The sequence below is a fragment of the Anabrus simplex genome, chromosome 8 (assembly GCF_040414725.1).
Source record: "Anabrus simplex isolate iqAnaSimp1 chromosome 8, ASM4041472v1, whole genome shotgun sequence".
Lineage (NCBI taxonomy): Eukaryota > Metazoa > Arthropoda > Insecta > Orthoptera > Tettigoniidae > Anabrus > Anabrus simplex.
The window spans coordinates 67635775-67652146 of record NC_090272.1 but is presented as its reverse complement, the minus strand read 5'-3'; the positions used below and the strand labels follow the sequence as shown (position 1 = coordinate 67652146).

General features: G+C 37.0%; 1 protein-coding gene across 1 annotated transcript in view; it reads left to right on the top strand.

The window, feature by feature from the left end:
- The window catches only part of LOC136878793 (uncharacterized), a 127174-nt gene that overhangs the window by 46619 nt on the left and 64183 nt on the right, over positions 1–16372 (top strand). Inside the window, exons 7-9 of the mRNA XM_067152267.2 lie at positions 5566–5730; positions 11292–11470; positions 14198–14312. Of these exons, the coding sequence (XP_067008368.2) occupies positions 5566–5730; positions 11292–11470; positions 14198–14312 (459 nt within the window). The remainder of the gene's footprint in view (positions 1–5565; positions 5731–11291; positions 11471–14197; positions 14313–16372) is intronic.

Sequence of the window (16372 nt, the reverse complement as noted above, 5' to 3'; positions counted from 1 at the left end):
AAAATGGTAGTTTAGGGGAAGGCCAAAAATTTAATTCTCAAATATTTGTTATTAGTGGTCGTATCGATAAATACTACATGACTAAAGTATTAAATTTCCGATCATTTATGTCTTATACATTGTTACTGTACCAGCTATGAACACAGAGATATTCATGAATTTGGATTTTTGTGACTAAGTCTATATTAGCGCCGGGTCACAAGAAGATTGGTAAACAGAATTTAATGAAAGTCGGTATGTAAAGTCGAAGAACAATGAACTACAGTGTACGTTATAAATATTTTTTAAGGCGCCCTAATATCACAGAGTCGAAAGAAAACTAAATGTGAAGGCCTACAATATAGAAAACTCATAAAATTGATCGACAATAACATTAAATTGATCATTGTTTGTTGTGATGTGCTTTGTGTCTTCTGTTGCCACTCATCTCCGATAAACAGGATTACTGCTGCATACCATATATTTTTTAAAAATTTGTAGTACGTTGCACCGAAACAGATAAGTCTTATGGCGGCGATGGGATAGGAAAGGGCTAGGAGTGTGAAGGAAGCGGCCTTGGCCTTAATTAAGGTACAGCCCCAGCATTTGCCTGTTGTGAAAAAGGGAAACAACGGAATGCCATCTTCTGGGCTGCCGACAGTGAGGTTCGAATCCACTATCCCGGATGCAAGCTCACAGCTGAGCGCCCCTAAACAAACGCCAACACGCCCGGTCGTACCGAGTGTAACAGCCTGTCTGAATATTGGCGGGAAGTTGATGGGGAGTTACATAACTTTCTTCTTTAGTGTGCCATTCCTCTGGTTCATAAGTTTTCTGATACTACTCGTACGTAACACACTGGTTCATCATAGCATTTGAGCTATTCAATCCCTACTCTGAGGCACTGATTGGAATGAGCAGTGTGCATATTTAACGGAATAATGGCAGAGGAGTGTTCACGGCTGTCTGCGGCCTGGTCATTCCAGCTCTGAAACTTTGGACTGTTAGATCGGCACTATAGTACTGTTCGTTAAAAGTGAGAAAATGTGCGGTTTTTCATTTGATCGAGTGTTTTATATGATAACATTGCTTTTAATTGCTACATTCCTACTGACGTTTTTGTGATGACCTATGTTGACTTCAGTTAGGAAAACCACAAAGTCAGTCTTTCTGAGAATCCCGTAGCGAAGCACTGGTACAACAGCTAGTCTATATATATAAAAGAACATGTCCTGACTCACTGACCGACTGACTGACTGACTGATTCATCATCGCCAAGCCAAAACTACTGGACATAAAGAAATTAAATTTTGGGCATACATTTATATTAGGGTGTAGGTGCTCACTAAGGGAAGCTTTTTGGATATTCCATTGCTAAGGGGTGAAAGGGAGGGTGAATTTTAAAAATGAGGATATCTATATCTCAAAAACTTAAAAGTTTACAGATGTAAAAATTGGTATTTGGAATCTCCTTTAAAAATAAAGAAACACGTATTTTTGTTTTCAGAAAATCCCATTAAAGGGGGTGAAAAATGGGGGGAAAGGAGTTGAACACCTTTTACGAGGAGACTTATAACACAAAAACTGAAAAAGGTTACAGACATGAAAATTGGTATTTGTAATCTCCTTTGAAAATACAGAAACACATATTTTTGTGTTTTTGGATAATCTGATGAATAGGGGGTAAACAGGAGTGACAAACGGGGTGAATTTTTAAAAAGATTATATCTGCAAATTATCTCAGACATGTAACATATTACAGATTTGAAAAATGGTATTTAGAATTTCCTGTAAAAATAAAGAAACATAATATTTTTTTTCAAAAAATCCACTTAAGGGGAACTGAAAAAGGGGTGAATTTTTAAAATTAGCATATCTACAGTGTATGTTGGGTATTCAGCCCAAAGGCTGGTTTGATCCTCTGTAGCTCCGCCAACAGCTGTCATAAATAGCCTAGGCATCACTGAAGAGGTGTACTAGGGAAATGAGGAGTGAGGTAGTTTCCCGTTGCTTTCCTCACCAAGCCAGCCATTGCTATTACATATCAGTCTGCCAAGCCCATTGAAATTACAGTCGTGATAATTCATATTTGGAAGCTCTTTTAAAGAAATGGGTACTGTTTGTTTTTGGAAAATTCACTTAAGTGGGAAGTGTGAAAGGAAGTGAAGAAAATTGAATTCTTTTTCTGGAGAAACTAATATCTCAAAACTGAAGGTTACAGACGTGGAAACTCGTATTTGGAATCTCCTTTAAAAATAAAGAAACATGCATTCTTTTGGGTGGGGGGAAACCAACTTAACGGGCTGGGGTGGAGTGAAAAAGGAGTTGAATACTTTTCATGAGGATACGTATATATAAAAAAACTGAAGACGTTACAGACATGAAAATTTGTATGTGGAATTTTTTTGCAAAGTAAAGAAACACATAATATTTTGTCTTTGGAAAATCCACTTAAGGGGGTGAATTAATTGAAAAATTAGTTGAAATCTTTGTATGAGGATACTTATATCTCAAAAACTAAAGATGTTACAGATGGGAAATTAGTATTTGGAGTTTCCTTTAAAAATAAAGAAACACGCATTTTGGGGGGGGGGGGGGGGAATCAACTTGGGGCCGGGGGCGGTGAAAAAGGAATTTAATTCCTTTTTATGAGGATACTTATCTCAAAACTGAAGATGTTACAATTGTGATAATTGGCATTTAGAAGCTCCTTTGTAAATAAAGAAACAAGTATTTTTGGTTTTTGTAAAATTCACTTAAGGGGGGGAGGGTGAAAGGAAGTGAAAAATTTCAATTCTTTTTATGGAGAAACTTATATCTCAAAAATTTAATATTACACACGTGAAAATATGTATTTGGAATCTCCTTTAAAAATAAGGAAACACGCATTTTTGGAAGGGGGGAATCAACTTAACGGGCTGGGGTGAAAAAGGAGTTGAATTCTTTTATGAGGATACTTATATCTCAAAAACTGAAGATGTTAGAGGCATGAATATTGGAATATTCTTTCAAAGTAAAGAAATACGTGTTCTTTACTCTTCGGAAAATGCACTTAAAGGGGGTGAATGAATTGAAAAATTAGTTGAATTCTTTGCATGAGGATACTTATATCTCAAAAAATAAATATGTTAAAAACATGAAAATTTGTATTTGGAATCTCCTTTAAAAATAAGGAAACAAGCATTTGTTTTTCTCGGAAAATCGACGTAAGGTGTGTGGGGTTGAAAATAAGTAAATAAGGAGTTGAAATATGTTTATGAGGGTACTTTATCTTAAAAACTGAAGCTGTTACAGACATGAAAGTTGGATTTTGAATTTCCTTTCAAAATAAAGAAACGCATATTGTTTGTTTTCTGAAAGTCCACTTTAGGTGGGAGAGGGGTGGAAAGAAGTGTAAGAAGAAGAAATTGAATTATTTTTATGAGTATACATTTATCTCAAAACCTGAAGGTGTTAAATATGTGCAGACATGAAAACTGGTATTTGGAATCTCCTTTAAAAATAATGAAGCACATATTTTTTGTTTTTGGAAAATCCAATTAAGGAGCTGAAAAGAATTGAAAAAGCGGGTGAAATTTTAAAATGAGTACTGGTATATCTACATTATACGTCAAAAACTTAACATGTTAGAGACAAGAAACTCGGTATTTGGAAAGTCCTTTAAAAATACAGGAACATGTACCTTTTTGTTTTCGAAGAAGGCAATTAACGGGGGTTGAAAAGAAGTGAAAAATGGTAGAATTATTTTTTATGAGGATACTTATATCTTAAAAACTGAAGAAAATTGGTATTTGGAATCTCCTTTAAAAATAAAGAAACATGTATTTTTGTTTTTGGAAAATACACTTAGATGGGGGTGGGGGAAGGACTGATCAAGGGGTTGAATTCTCTTTATGGGGATACTTATGTATATTTCAAAAACTGAAGATGTTACAGATGTGGGAATAGGTATTTGGAATCTCCTTTAAAAATAAAGAAACGTGTATTCATTTTTTCGACTTGAGAGAAGACTGTTTTTCACATGTACAGTTCTATGTCGCATGGATGTCTTAGCCCCAAAAGGTAATACCACAAACATGGTTTACAAAGAATTTCTGGGGTAAATGAAACTCAATTTTTGGGTGAGTTTTATACTTTAGGAATTTTCAGATAATGTCTTAGTACAATGCCGAGGAATGATTGCTTTGATCAAATTATGAAATCCACGTGAACGAAGCCATGGGTAATTGCTAGTGTTTATATGAACTCCAAAGGAGTTACAGCCAGGCCAAGTACTTTAATTTTCAAAACAGTTTCCAAACATGTTTCAAGCATAAATCCTTGTACTTATGGCATCTTCCTCTTTTTCCAAGTTCTGGAGATCCTATTGTTCACTTGTTGCTCCCAAAAGTCTTGGTGCCAAAATTCCTTCTGGTGCCCAATCAGCTACCTGTGTTTACAGCTGTGTTGGATTAGTAGGATGGTAAAATGTTACCCAAAACATTCATCACTTGAAAACAAAGTCTGCTGAATTGAAACTCTTCCTTCCCCTGTCAAAACATCTGTCTTTTGTGATACAATGAAGAAGACACTGGCATTCTTTTGAGGAAACCAACATTCTGGACATAAACTCAAAATAATGTGCCATTTGACAAAAGTTGAGATTTTAGCACTATCTTGTAGAGGAAAGCTTGAACTACTTATAATAAATTCCCCACTGTCTTACAAGAGGGCATTAGTTGTCAGTAAACTAAAAACCTAAGCAACATAGCAGGAATCAGTTAAACTGTAAATTGCAACAGTAGACTATGCAGTTAACGTAAGAAATTTCATTTTTTCGTATTGAACCAAGAATTAAAATAAATAAACTTGATATTTCCACCTATTCAATACAATTTTAATGCTGTTATTCAATTACAACATATTAAATTACACAGGACTAGTTTCGACGCGTACTTGCATCATCTTCAGCTTTTTTCGGAAAATGGGCAACCTTAAAATTCATGACATGTCTTAAATTGTTTGGCATGAAATCCCATTAAATCTATAATTAAAACCTTAACTCATTAAAAACGATTATGACAAGTAAAAGACTTGCAAGTCAGTCGTATAATAAAAATTCATTGGTTAAATGATATTCTTATGAACAAGCAGTTGTGGAGTCCTTAAATTTGTTGAGCGATTGATAAAATATTGTGTTCCATTTCACTACAACTTGTATACTGCAGAACCGTCTCGAAAAACGTGAAGGTTGGTCATATGGAATTTTCTGAATAAAATCTTCTATGTCTTAGCGTCCTTGAATTTTTTTGTTTACTCGTGAGCTGGTCTTCAGGTGCTTGATATAGAGGCACCTCCTGTCATAGGGGTGTAGCTTTCATATAGCCAGTTATAATGCAGCTTGTTTTGTTAAAAATTACAGCACACTACCGCTATACCACAGGGCCGGCAAAAAATGTTTAAGTCATATTAATTGTCATATTTTAATATTTTTAAGGTCATAAATGCTTGCATATTTCTAATATTTTTAGGTGATAAACATCCGGACCCTAATTATAACAATTAATTTAGACTTGAAAGGTATTTAATTTTTCTGTTTTCTTTCAGGTGATCTGGCTGAAGTTGCAGTGAGACAAGTTCCAAAAACTCCCAGTGATGTAGAAGTAGGTGTAGCTGGAGGATGGAACAGTACAAAAATCCCTAAATGGTACTTTATTGGAAAAGCTTCCCGAACAGAAATGACAGATGCTGAAATCAGAGGAGGAATAGATGGTCAGTAGCATTTTTTGTATTAAAAAAAAAAAAAAACATAGAAAAAGTAGTCTATCTAAGAAGTAAATGTTGTTATTGCAGCTAAGTGGCATTATTCTAGATAATCCAACATCTAATTACAATAAGTGATGTGATCTGGTAACAGGTAGGGACCCTCTTAGAGGCAGCCCTGCCCAGGGAGTGGTACCCCTGCCTATGTGAGTCCCAGAGCACACTGACTTAGTGTGTAACATCTGGCAAAGGGTCCCAGCTCAGGGTAACGAGTGAAGACCTCAACGACAGCAAAAACGGAGATTATGATTCGGTATGGTGGAGCTGGCAGAGGAGGCAACCCATTCGTCTGGGGGTAGTCCAGATGGAACCCACTGCTTTGTGAGATGAGGAGGGATCCTCAAAGGCTAAGGGAGTAAACCCCGAAAGAAAATCCTCAATTATGTTAGGCCTAGCAAGCCAGTAAAAGAGTTGTAGTTGCTTTCAAACCGGGCGAGTTGGCCGTGCGCGTAGAGGCGCGCGGCTGTGAGCTTGCATCCGGGAGATAGTAGGTTCGAATCCCACTATCGGCAGCCCTGAAGATGGTTTTCCGTGGTTTCCCATTTTCACACCAGGCAAATGCTGGGGCTGTACCTTAATTAAGGCCACGGCCGCTTCCTTCCAACTCCTAGGCCTTTCCCATCCCATCGTCGCCATAAGACCTATCTGTGTCGGTGCGACGTAAAGCCCCTAGCAAAAAAAAAAAAAAGTTGCTTTCAAAACACATAAGAGCCTCGGAACGCATTTATCAACTAAATTAAGATGCCAGCATGAGCAGACTCATGTCAGGGATGATAGTTTATGGCCTGATGATAGACAGAGTCTTGCAAAAATGCAAAAATCCTGGAGGAGACTAACACGGATTGGGACCATCAACTTACTCAGTCTCACAGGAAAACGTGAAGAACTAGTGGACTTTATGGAAAGGAGGAAATGAATGATACTGGGGCTGAGTGAAACCAAATGGAGAGGGAAAGGAATGAAGAAATTAAGAAAACAGTATACACTGTATTGGTATGGAAATGACAAAGAGATGAGGAACGGTGTTGGTTTCATAATGAGTAAAGGTCTAGAAGGAGTCACTGACATTCAGTATGTTAGTGAGAGAATAATAAAGGTGACTGTGCATTTAGGAAAAGAATAACTTTGGTACAGGTGTATGCACCTCAAACTGGAGGTTGTCAAGAGGATAAGAACCAGTTTCTTGATGATTTGGAAAAAGTTATTAGTAAAGAGAGAGTAATCATTATAGGAGATCTGAATGCACAGATTGGGACAGATAGAACAGGATATAAGAACGTAATGGAACCTCATGGATATGGTGGAAGAAATATAGAAGGTGAACATCTCCTTGACTTCTGTATGAGGAATGGGTTGGTGGTGAAAAATAGTTGGTTCAAGAAGAGACAGAGGCATAAGATAACATGATACAGTTGGGATGGACTACAAAAGACTGTAATTGATTATGTCATCTCAGATGAAGAAAGGAGCAGAATGGTAACAGATGTCAGAGTAATACCCAGCGAGAGTCTTGACAGAGATGACCATCTATTAGTAGCAGACCTGAGAAACTTCTATGTGCCAAAAGTACAGAACAGGAAAATGCCAAAAATCAAAGTATGGGAACTCCAGAAAACAGATAAGAGAACTGAGTGTCAGAACCAGATAAAAACCCTGTTACTAAGAGATGAAAGGAAAAATGGAGAGGCAGAATGGACCAGAATAAGGGACACATTGATTAAGGAAGCAACTGAAGTTTGTGGAAAGACAAGTATGAAAACAAGGGAGAAGGAAACACCATGGTGGAATGAAAGAGTGAGAGCAGCAATCAGGGAAACAAATCTCTTTTGGAAAGAAAGAGATTGGGAGAAAAATAAACCAAATCTTACTAGAGATGAGGCAAAAATCAGAAACCTTGAACAATTATACCAAAACAAGAAACTGGATGTTACAAGAACAGTTACAGAAGAAAAGACCAAGGCATGGAATATATTCACTCAGAAACTGGAGGAAGACAGCAGAGGCAATAAGAAACTACTGTATAGTGTTATCAGAGGTAAAAGGAAGCCAATGAATACCATAATGGCACTTAAATATGAAAATGGAAATCTTGTTAGGACAAAAAGTGAAATGAGGGAAGTCCTGAAGAACCATTTCGACCACTTACTGAATAGACCAGTTCAAGAACAAAATACAGAACCGGAAAACCATGCCTACAATGAGGAACCTTCCATCACCTGGACAGAAACTGAGACAGCCTTAAAATCTATGCCTACAAGAAAATCTTCAGGTGCAGATGAAGTGAATGCACACATGATTAAGGCAGCAGGCATCCAGGGTATACAATGGCTGCACAGAGTACTAAATGCCATATGGATAGACACTAAAATACCTGCAGATTAGAGCAAGGGTGTTATAATTCCCCTGTTTCAGAATGGCAGCAGATGGAATAACCCTGCTGTCTCATGCAATAAAAATTCTAGAGAAGATCATAGAAAGGAGATTGAGAACCGTCATTGAACCACAGTTAGAGGAGGAGCAATATGGATTCAGAAGTAACATATCAACAATGGATCTGATTTCTAGCACCCGCATACTGATGGAAAAGTATTGGAAGAAAGGCAAGAACCTGGCCATTGTATTCCTGGATATAGAAAAGGCCTATGATAGTGTTATAAGAGATAAGATCTGGGATTGCCTGAGGGAAGGAAATGTTCCTGAAGGACTGGTAAGGAAAATTCAGATGTTGTACACAGACTGTACTAGCTGTGTACAAATTGGTTTGAGACCAAGTGTGGAGTCAGCAAGGAAGTGCACTGTTCCCACTGCTGTTCATCACTGTTATGGACAAAATAATGAAGAACGTCAAGGAAAAGTTAGGTGAACTGAATGCAGTGGCCTTTGTTGATGATATCATGATTTGGGGTGAAACAGAAGAGGAAGTACCGACCAGAATCAACATATGGTAATCCCAGTTCCAGGAATATAACCTCAACATCAGCGAGACCAAGACAGTGGTGATGGCAATCAACAGAGAAGGTCGTCCAGCAAGTGTAAAACTAGGAGACCACCAGCTAGAGTGTGTGGATAGTTTTCCTTACCTTGGAAGTGTAATCTCCAGTGATAATTTGTTCAGAAAGGAAATTACAAACAGAGTGCAAAAGGGATCAGAATTCTACCAACAAGTAAGAACACTTTTATGGGATGACATGATTCCAAAACTGGCCAAACTGATGATGTTTAACAGCTATTTCATACCAATATTGACCTATGGTATTGAAATGTACACCCTCACAAAAAGAGATTCATCAAGATTGCAAGCATCAGAGATGAAATTTCTTAGATCCACCATCCAGAAGATGAAGATGGACAAGTTAAGAAATAAGGAGGTGAGGAAAGAAGCTGGAATAAAGGCATCCCTATTAGACAGAATCGGCACATCAAGACTACGGTGGTACGGGCATGTGATGAGGGTCGAGCCTATAACAACAGCCAGAATAAATTTGGAAAGCCAGGTGGAGGGGAAAAGACCTGCAGGAAGACCTAAAACTCAAGGGGTGGACATGATCAAGGTTGATCTAGTTGCCAGAGGGTGGACAGTGAATGATGTTCTCCATGACAAGTTGTATATGGACAGGAAGAAGTGGAAGAGGCTCATCAACAGTACCTGGGAAACTGGAACTGTACAATGATGATGATGATGATGTGATCAAACGAGTGGAACAGAATAAAAAATTCTTATGCCATTTTTTGTTAAGAAGAAGAATAAATAAAAACTTTTTTTTTTTTTCAAGAAGAATGTGTCTTCACAGATTGAGGTTTGACTTGAAAGGGAGTACTTCATGTAGGATGCTAGGGTGTAGTTAGTATGACTGCTCAGCATGACACACTGCAGCTGTGAAGTACAACTTCCTTGTACTGTTCAACTTTGGTTACTACCATTATACACTGCTGTCTTCAAACAAGTGATGTTTGGAGTGCAATCGCTTCCAGACCAGACAACTCATACTCCATCTGGTGGCAACATTACAAAGTACATTTCACATGCTTCCAAGCATAATGTTGAAAAATTTTCAGACGATAAAATATAGTTACCATTACTTATAAATCAACTCATATACAGGATGGAAGGTAACAATACTATCACACTCCACGAGATTATTCTCCATGACAGAGTCGTCTATTTGTAAAACCGGCCATCTTCAAATGGTTAAAATTTTCAGGAAACTGAAAAAATGTATAAAATCTAAATAATGAGATTTAGAATTATTTTTATTTGTTTAATCACTTATAAATAAGATTGTAATGAATGTTCCAGAATACCACTGTTTTATTATTTTTATTATTTTTAAATAACAAATTTGGAGATGGTCAGTTTTGCAGCAAACGAAAGAAACTGTAGGAATGAAAATATACAAAAAAAATGCTTTATTTAAAAGTTAACTAAAAAGAAATGAATACACTGTAAAAAGCCAATGTATTTACACAAAATGAACCAGAATTAAACATTAATTAATGCCATTGTCTACACTGTGCTCACATGCATCTTCTCCATCTTTTGGGTTGTTTTGTTGAAGGTTATTATTATCAATGAATTCTTTGTAAAACTTCAACACTTCTACATTTCACCACTGAGTCCCAAAATGTTTAGTCAGTAGAGATTCAACATCTTTTGCCTAACTCCAATTTTCAACGAAGAAGATAAGCTGGTTAGAGGCCGAGTTTGCAGCTAATAGTTCGTTGTCTTGTATAAAAGTGAACAGAGAAAACATTCAGCACAAAAAGTCGATTTCAATTTTGTTTGGAGCTGCCTGGTTTTACAAATAGATGACTCATAGCAAATTATGTAGAAAATTATGTAGAAAAAAATAACTATTGGCAAATGTTTGCATCGATCTTCCTTACACATGGCTTAGAACACGAGCCAAATGACCGTAGAAAGGGAAGCATATTAGTTACCTTAACAGCCAGTCTATTTGTTGTAAATGCATGCATTTAATGAATATTGAATTTTCACGACCGCATTGTAATCGAAACCGACTTTCAACCTATTAGGTCATGTTACGTACATTTAGTACGTGTTGAGGAGATGTTAAGTACAGAACAAAAATGGCCAACCAGACACCAGGTTGTAGGTTCGGATCCCACTGGTGTCTTGTTGGCCATTTTTGTTTTGTACTTAACATCTCTTCAACACGTACTAAATGTACGTAACATGACCTAATAGGTTGAAAGTCGGTTTCGATTGCATGCATTTAGTTGGAAATTGCAACATTGCAGCTAGTCTGTGTGATGCATTGCAAGAGCTCAGGCATGGCAGCTGCTAATGGAGGGGCAGACAGGTTAGAAAGAGGAGTGAATGCTAACTTTTTTTGCAAACTATTCAAGCTGCAGACATGGAACTTAGTATTGTTCATTCCTCTCTTTATTCTGATGGTAGAGATAATTTCCATCCTGTAGGTATCTGAACTGAAATAACTATACTTGATATTCTTCCTTTTTCCTGTAAGTAATTCACTGAATCTTTATAGGTTTGATATTATCTACCTACATCAAAGAATGGAATCGAAAGGCAAATGGTTATCTACGTTTGTCAAATGTCCTGGAAAGATACTACTCAACCATAGGTGTGTTTGATCCCCAGTATCAAGCATGTAAGAGGCAGGATCTACTTCCCAAAGTGGCACCCACTGAAACAATGAAAGAGCAGGTAAGAGTTTCAAATATATAATTTTACTTAGGAAAATTACATCATCATCAGCAGCATCATTTTCATTTCCCCTTGTCCAGATCCTGCCAGGTTGGGGTGTTGATGGTACTTCTCCACTGTTACTTCTCCTTCCACAACTTCTACTTCTACCCCCCACCCATGGCACTACAGCCCTTGAAGGGCCTAGGCCTACCAAGCGACTGCTGCTCAGACCAAAGGTTACAGGGTGTCAGCACAACGAATTCTCTCGGCCGTTATTCTTGGCTTTCTAGACCAGGGCCGCTATCTCACCGTCAGATAGCTCCTATATTCTAATCATGTAGGCTGAGTGGACCTCGAACTAGCCCTCAGGTCCAGGTAAAAATCCCCGACCTGCCCGGGAATCGAATCCAGGGCCTCCGGGTAAGAGGCAGGCACGCTACCCCTACACCACAGGGCTGGCTTCTACTTCTACATACACTTATTTAATTCCTTCATAACCCAGAATAACAGACAGGATAGTCTTTTGGACACATGCTATATGAAATAAGACAAACAGGTAGAAAAATTTGAAGTTTCCTGAAGATCTTGTTCTGTTTTCTTGGAAATAAATCATGAGTGTTCTAATATTGGAATGTTTGAATTATTCTTCAGATGAAATGATACCTTTATTCATTCAAGATGGGTCACTATATGTTAAGACTAGCAGTTACCCGCGGCTTTGCTCACGTGGATTTTGTAATTTGATAAAAGTAATCATTCCTCGGCATTGTACTAAGACATTATCTGAAAATCCCTAAAGTATAAAAACTCACCGAAAAACTGAGTTTCATTTACACCAGAAACTCTTTGTAAACCACGTTTGTGGTATTACCTTTTGGGGCTAAGACGACCATGTGACATAGAACTGTACATGTGAGAAAAAGTCTTCTCTCAAGTCGAAAAAAATAAATACATATTTCTATACTTTTAAAGGAGATTTAAAATGCTTATTTCTACATCTGTAACATTTTCAGTTTTTGAGATATAAGTATCCCCATAAAAATAATTCAACCTCTTTATCAGTCCTTCCCCCACCCCGTCTAAGTGGATTTTCTGCAAAACATAAAAATACATGATTCTTTATTTTTAAAGGAGATTCCAAATACCAATTTTCACATCTGTAACTTCTCAAAAAATAATACAACACTTTTTTTCACTTCTTTTCACCCCTGTTAAATGCCTTTTCCAAAAACGCCATACGCCATTTCATTCCATACTTGTATCAGTGCCCTTATGACACTCATGCATGTGCGCAAAACACACGCACAAGCACCTACATTATGTTCTATCATCATTTTGGAACTACAAACTCCTCTTGTAATTGGGTGATCTTGGCTATGCTACTGATATATAGTAGCACTAGATGAAGTCAGCAGATATTGAACGTACTAAAATACATGGTATTAATGTCTTGATGTTATAAAAATCTAATAGTCCAGCTATAATGAGATTAAAATACTTTTTCTCCACAAAAATTCAGTGCCTGTATTCAAAAACCCCATGGCACTACAGCCCTTGAAGTGCCTTGGCCTACCAAGCGACCGCTGTTCAGCTCGAAGGCCTGCAGATTACGAGGTGTCATCTGGTCAGCACGACGAATCTTCTCGGCCGTTATTCTTGGCTTTCTAGACCGGGGCCGCTATCTCACCGTCAGATAGCTCCTCAATTCTAATCACATAGGCTGAGTGGACCTCGAACCAGCCCTCAGGTCCAGGTAAAAATTCCTGACTTGGCCGGGAATCAAACCCGAGGCCTTGGGGTAAGAGGCAGGCACGCTACCGCTACACCATGGGGCTGGTGGTGCCTGTATTCAGACCATCTATATTTTATACCATACTTGTATGTGCCGCCCCTTTTAACCAGTTGACATATAGATTAGTAGAGCTTCGTTCTGCATGCACTGTGCGTGTCTGGCCACAGAGTGACATGATGCTGCCTTGCTAAGTAATAAATAACAGAATATCACACCACCTGGTAGACTCACCATATATTAAAATCACAACAGAACCTTTTGGTTCTGTACTGTTCTTATATTGGGCTAATATAGTCGCAAAATGAAGTCGCTCTACTAATTTATATGTATGCTTGTCTCTATTGTTGAGAATAAATAAACAAATAATGTCTATTTTACAGAGGGAAAAACAACCTGTTGTCCATGTTTTCAGTGATTTAATCAAATATGTTTAGTAATAATCAATAGTATTCTACACATGTAAGGATTAAACAGATGAGAAGTGATTAAACAATAATACTGTATATTGTCGCCTGTTGCCATTTCTTGATGGATGCAGTATTTTTGTATCCGTCTCTTGGCATAGGCTAGAGCAAAGTGTAGCTTCCACCGAAGTCCTAGTCTTATCCATGGCTGTGACAATATGGAAGCTGCTGGGGTATGGTTGGTGCTGAGTAATGACATTTGGGGCACAACTAGTGTCCGAGTGTTAGGAAAGGTGTTGCTCATAGGATCAGTCGTGCTGCAGTGGCACCTTCTGGTCCAGTGAGGAAAGCAATGGCAAACTACCTCACTCCTCATCTTGCCTAGTACGCCTCATTTGGGCTCTGCCATTGGTTTTTGCAGTTTCCCTATAGCTGCATAGCCTTTGGTGGTGCTATTTGAGGATCCAACCAGCCTCTGGGCTGATGACCTAACAGACAGACAGACTGTATATTATGTCTCATTAATCTGAACTTGAATTTTCTTTGCAGGCAACAAGTTTTGCTTTCATGTTACATGGCTCATCACCAGATGTAGTGTTCATTAAGGATGATGGAATTAGACAATACACAGAATCTGCCATTTCAAAACTGAATAGTGCTGTGCGTAAGTAATATGCAATTGTTCTTTTATTTAACTCATGAAATGATCTACTTTATGGGATACCAATAGTAACACACTCAAAAGGAGTTCAATTTTGTCATTGCTATACAATTAACCAGCTCTAAATTGTTTTACATGTAGTTTATACACGTCTCCTCTCTTCAAAATATACCCTTCTATGATCTCTTCGATATCTACTATATGTACTGAACACAATCTAATACAGTACTTTGAAAGTAAATTTTGAGTATACTCTTTCATGTTTGTATTTAGATTTCTCATGCTTAATTAAATACAGTATTACATGTTCTTCTATTTGAGTTAGTATATAACGTATTTACTTACATATATCTCACCCCTCCATTCCCATTCCCCGAAAATTCATGTTTTGAAGTAAGGGTGTTAGATAATATAAGGAGAATTAGGAAAAGGAACTTTGTAAAAACTAACATACTTTTTAAAAGCAATTAATCATCATACTTTATGTATTACATTTTACTACTCTAAGTTCTGTAACATGTTTTTTAATATACAAAAATGCATAAAAATAAGTACGGTTCCATTCTCAACCAAATAAACTCCCTTGTCTTTTTCGTCTCCCATTGTACTGTTTTGTCACAATCTTGCACTCTTTGAAATGTAATGAAACACCATATCCATCACCACAAAAATATTTCATGTACCACTTTTGAGCTCTGAGAACTTTTCTCATTTTGGTACCCAGATATATTTTTTTTTGTACTTGATTTGGAGATGATACAGATGTTGATTCCCATAGGGAACCTGAAATATTTGTCCCGAATGAGTAAATTTATAATAGCTGGAAAATTTATAATGTCCAATAACGGACCAACTATATTGATTTGAAGATGTTTTCATAAGCAACTCAAGATCACCAACACCAGCGTTAATAAACTTGACCATGTTTGGTTCCATTTGATCCGTATTGATTAGTATCACTTAAGGGAATCCTGTAAAACAGGGCTATGAATAGGTCCACCTTGTCAATACAATTACATACACAAATATATATAACTTATTTATTACATATTATACTGAACATGTTGAGAACCAACCAGTTCTCTTCCTTAGCTATCTTTAAAACAAAGTTCCAAAATCCATTAGACTTGATCCTAAAACACTATTTACACTAAAATAAGCACTCACACTAAAAACTTGTACAATATTGCAAGAGTTTCCCTTTGTTATAGTCCAAAAATCTTTCCTATTCTTCTTCCAAGAGAACGATTCTTGTGATCTTTCTAAAAAATCCTGCGTACTAGTACTCTACAAAATAAACTGTTAAAATGTTGATATTTCATCCTTGGTAGTATAAAAACTGTACATGTAACTTAGAGCTAATGGCTGAACCACTGACATTAAAATCCAATGTTACAATTGTATTTACTCTAGTCTGCAAAAATTAAAATGGTTGAACCACTGACATTAAAATCCAGTGTTACAATTATATTTACTCTAGTCTGCAAAAACTAAAATGGTTGAACCACTGACATTAAAATCCAGTGTTACAATTATATTTACTCTAGTCTGCAAAAACTAAAATATGCCTGTATTTTGCATGCCACACTGCGGAACCATTCTTCCTCTCATTTTCTTGTGGTGAAGTTGTTCATTTTATGTGAGCCAGACCTCAGATAGTAATGTTTAGTAATGTTTTATTTTACCTGGCAAGATTAAGGCCTAGAGCCTTCTCTTCTATCTAACCAGGCACTGAAATATTCATATATTACATTGTATCACTTTACAATAATAGATGTAATACTAATTAAATTAATTGTAATAGAATTTGGTAATAAGAAAATTCAGAATCACATTGGAATCCATGGTGAAACAACCTGTAATAACACTGGAACAAAATTAATAGATTTCACTGTCCTCAATCAGTTAAAAATTATGAACACAATGTTCCCACACAACGACAGCCACAAGTACACGAGGTCTGCACAAAATCAGAAATCAATTATAGATTATATAATTTGTAATGGTAAATTGGCAGATTTAGTCTTGGATACAAGAGTCTATCGAGGTCCTGAATTGGAAAC